Below are 2,738 nucleotides of genomic sequence, written 5' to 3' on the forward strand. Positions count from 1 at the left end.
AAACTTAACAAAATATACACTTTATTTGTTAATGTGCATCCATAGTTTATCATCTTCAGTTGAAACTACTGCATGTCACTCAACCTTCAGTCTCGGTGGAGTTCGTGTTGGTTTGTAGTGGGTTACGATCTGAATTAAGATGAAAGAGTTGATGATCAAGAAGAGCAAACCAGCAAGCCAGATCAACAGGAAGGTGTTGTAGCCTTCAAACTCCAGGAAGTAGGCCGGGCCCAACCAGATACCCTAATAATGAGAGAAAATATAATAGTTTATTCATAACCTGGTCAGTTTTACTTCATTTAAACAACAAGTCAGTCTTCTATATGATATCTTGTGAATATAAGAATCTATACAGTGCCTACCAGTATAAATAATAAGGTCGATATCTAGAGTTATATTCAACTGCAACATGTGATACCTGTCCTGTGAACCAGAGGATCAGCAGTCCCACTCCCTGTTTTACTGACAGACTGAGATGAGGGATGATCAGAGGGAGTAGACACAGGTACCACAGGAAATACTGTGAGAGAAAAAAATAAGCCACTTCGTTAAAGGCTGTGTAAAGAGTGCAAGCTAAAGACAGCTCGATGGTGCGTTTACATACCTGTGAAGTGCAGACTTTGTTGAAGGAGACAAAAACGGCGGTGTGCAGGAAACAGCAGAACGGCAGATCAGAGTGAAAGGCCCACGAGGCTACCAACAGCAGGATGAGCTGTGGCAGGAAAGCTGCCAGGCCTAGCCACTGGCTCCACCTGCTGTCTGCACCAACAAAAGACATTTGACCTGACTTTAAAAGCTACATCACCTCCTTCACATGCACACTATCTATTAACACAAAGAGGCACGGTAAATACCGGATGTACATACCTGCAGTGAGGTAGAGCATATAGAAGTATGGAGAGAAGTTGTGTCTGATGTCTCTTCTGGTCAGATGGTACAAATAGGTTTCATGAAGAAACTCCCAACCATACCTGACAATACAGGAGAGGAGTCACACGATTTGAGCATCCCCATTCAAAGCTATTAAGAATGAGTGTATATCTTCAGAATTCTGTGGCAAGGCAAATATTAAGTCAAATCAAAAATACTTTAATCAGACATGCCAAGCACCTAGCTCCATGATTTTAACAGAAGAACTTTAGGGGAGCAGTTTTAATATATCTCAAAGAGTCAGATAAACCAGATTTTGCAGCTGCCAATCATCTACAAAGTCATATTTCAACATTATTTCAACATAAATATCCATATTTAGATATGGATTATATCAATAATATAGCTTGTTAGACTTAAACATTAACAATAATACTTAATACTTGCCAAGCAGAGCTTTTACTGTAATCTCTGTTTATCTCACATGTAATAGAAGAGTGCTGTGAGCATGCAGAAGACTCCTCCGGCCACACTTGCAAAGAGGAGCAGCTCTCTGTTAAGGAAGCTTCCCATAAACCCAATGAAGCTCCTCCACCTCCACCTCTTTATGTCCTCTGATCTGGTCGTACGCAGGGCCAGAGCGATGGGCAGAGCATATGTAATGGGATAGATCTTCATATGGACTGACAGGCCATAGAGTACGGCTGCCCATATCAGGTGCCGGGCTAGAAGATAAAAAGTATTAGCAGCAGAGTTATTTATCTAATTACATTACAAAATGATCAGTATCTACATTATTTCAAAGAGCTAAAACATACCTTCCATACAGAGTAATGTCCCAAGAACCAGGGCTGCCAGGATTGACTCAGCGTTCCCCCGGCTGGATACTCCCATGGGTAGTGGGTTGAGGAGCCACAGAGCACAAACACGTCGGGCAGTCTGAACATAAATCCCCAACAAAACACAACTTCATCTGCATTTTTAAAGTCTGCTGTTTTAGAAATGAATGACATATTTGCATCTCTAGTCAGCAATTACTTAATAAAACCAGTCTGAAAACACACCTCAGAGTTCAGACCTCTCAGGCGGAGGATTCTGTAGATGAGCAGTCCTGACAGCACGTCACACACGATGAAGAGGATCTTGCCAAACATCATGCTGAGATGGATGTTAGGGGTAAGCATCCAGGCTAGGAGAGGGGTGTAGCGGTATGTTGATCTGTTGTATGGAGACTCCCCCTGTGCAAATGTTGAGATCATGTAAAACAGTACACACATATTAACAACAAAGTGTACGTAAACGGTCTGTGCTATGTTATGAAATACTAAATGGTCGAGGTGTGGCTCATTTTAACTGCAGTTTAATTGAATTTGTAACAATACATGACATTTTATCAAACAATCATATGTTTTGCACTTGCACCTGGTTACTATGGTTGATAAATGATGTAAAGTTGTTGTAGTGGAGTAAAAAAAAATAATAATAATATTACAATAAATATTTGTCTCAATGTTTGAAGTTTAAAGAGGAAATAGTGCAGTAACATTTTTTTATTTATTTATTGGTGACCCATTTTATTAGACATACTCCCGCATACACCTGACAGCTTATAAATCTGCTCTTACCTCAGTAATGAATCTGGCCGCATCTGTGAACACATGGTAATCGATGTCAGTGTACTTCACCACCATGGTCCTATCCTGGTAGTCTCCATAAGCGACCAATGCCAGTCGTATGGCGAAGGCCGCCGTGAAAATGACATACTTTCCCGTGAGCCCGGTTATTAGTCTCTCCATCTGAATGATCAGACTTTAAACATGACAACAGGGAAGTTACACGGAAGTGCGTTTCGTCTTTGTGGAGCATCA

The 2,738-nt window shown here is 40.9% G+C and overlaps 1 protein-coding gene across 1 annotated transcript; it reads right to left on the reverse strand.

Annotated features, from left to right (window-relative positions):
• Positions 1 to 2,738, reverse strand: pigm (phosphatidylinositol glycan anchor biosynthesis, class M). Its single transcript, XM_019274824.2, has 8 exons — positions 2,496 to 2,738; positions 1,935 to 2,108; positions 1,689 to 1,809; positions 1,355 to 1,595; positions 868 to 971; positions 605 to 759; positions 419 to 520; positions 1 to 243 (listed from the first exon to the last, which is right to left on the reverse strand). Exons 1-8 carry the CDS (start codon positions 2,664 to 2,666, stop codon positions 76 to 78), a joined length of 1,236 nt encoding a protein of 411 aa, XP_019130369.1. The 5' UTR covers positions 2,667 to 2,738; the 3' UTR covers positions 1 to 75.

The sequence above is a fragment of the Larimichthys crocea genome, chromosome XXIII (genome assembly GCF_000972845.2).
Source record: "Larimichthys crocea isolate SSNF chromosome XXIII, L_crocea_2.0, whole genome shotgun sequence".
NCBI lineage: Eukaryota > Metazoa > Chordata > Actinopteri > Sciaenidae > Larimichthys > Larimichthys crocea.

Excerpts from the sequence above, each read along its gene's own strand:
- pigm (XM_019274824.2), bottom strand. The coding sequence starts at position 2,666 with ATGGAGAGACTAATAACCGGGCTCACGGGAAAGTATGTCATTTTCACG. Across the intron at positions 972-1,354 it reads ACAGCACTCTTCTATTACAT|GTATGGTTGGGAGTTTCTTC; the intron begins GTGAGATAAACA and ends CTGTATTGTCAG. Across the intron at positions 521-604 it reads ACAAAGTCTGCACTTCACAG|TATTTCCTGTGGTACCTGTG; the intron begins GTATGTAAACGC and ends TTTCTCTCACAG.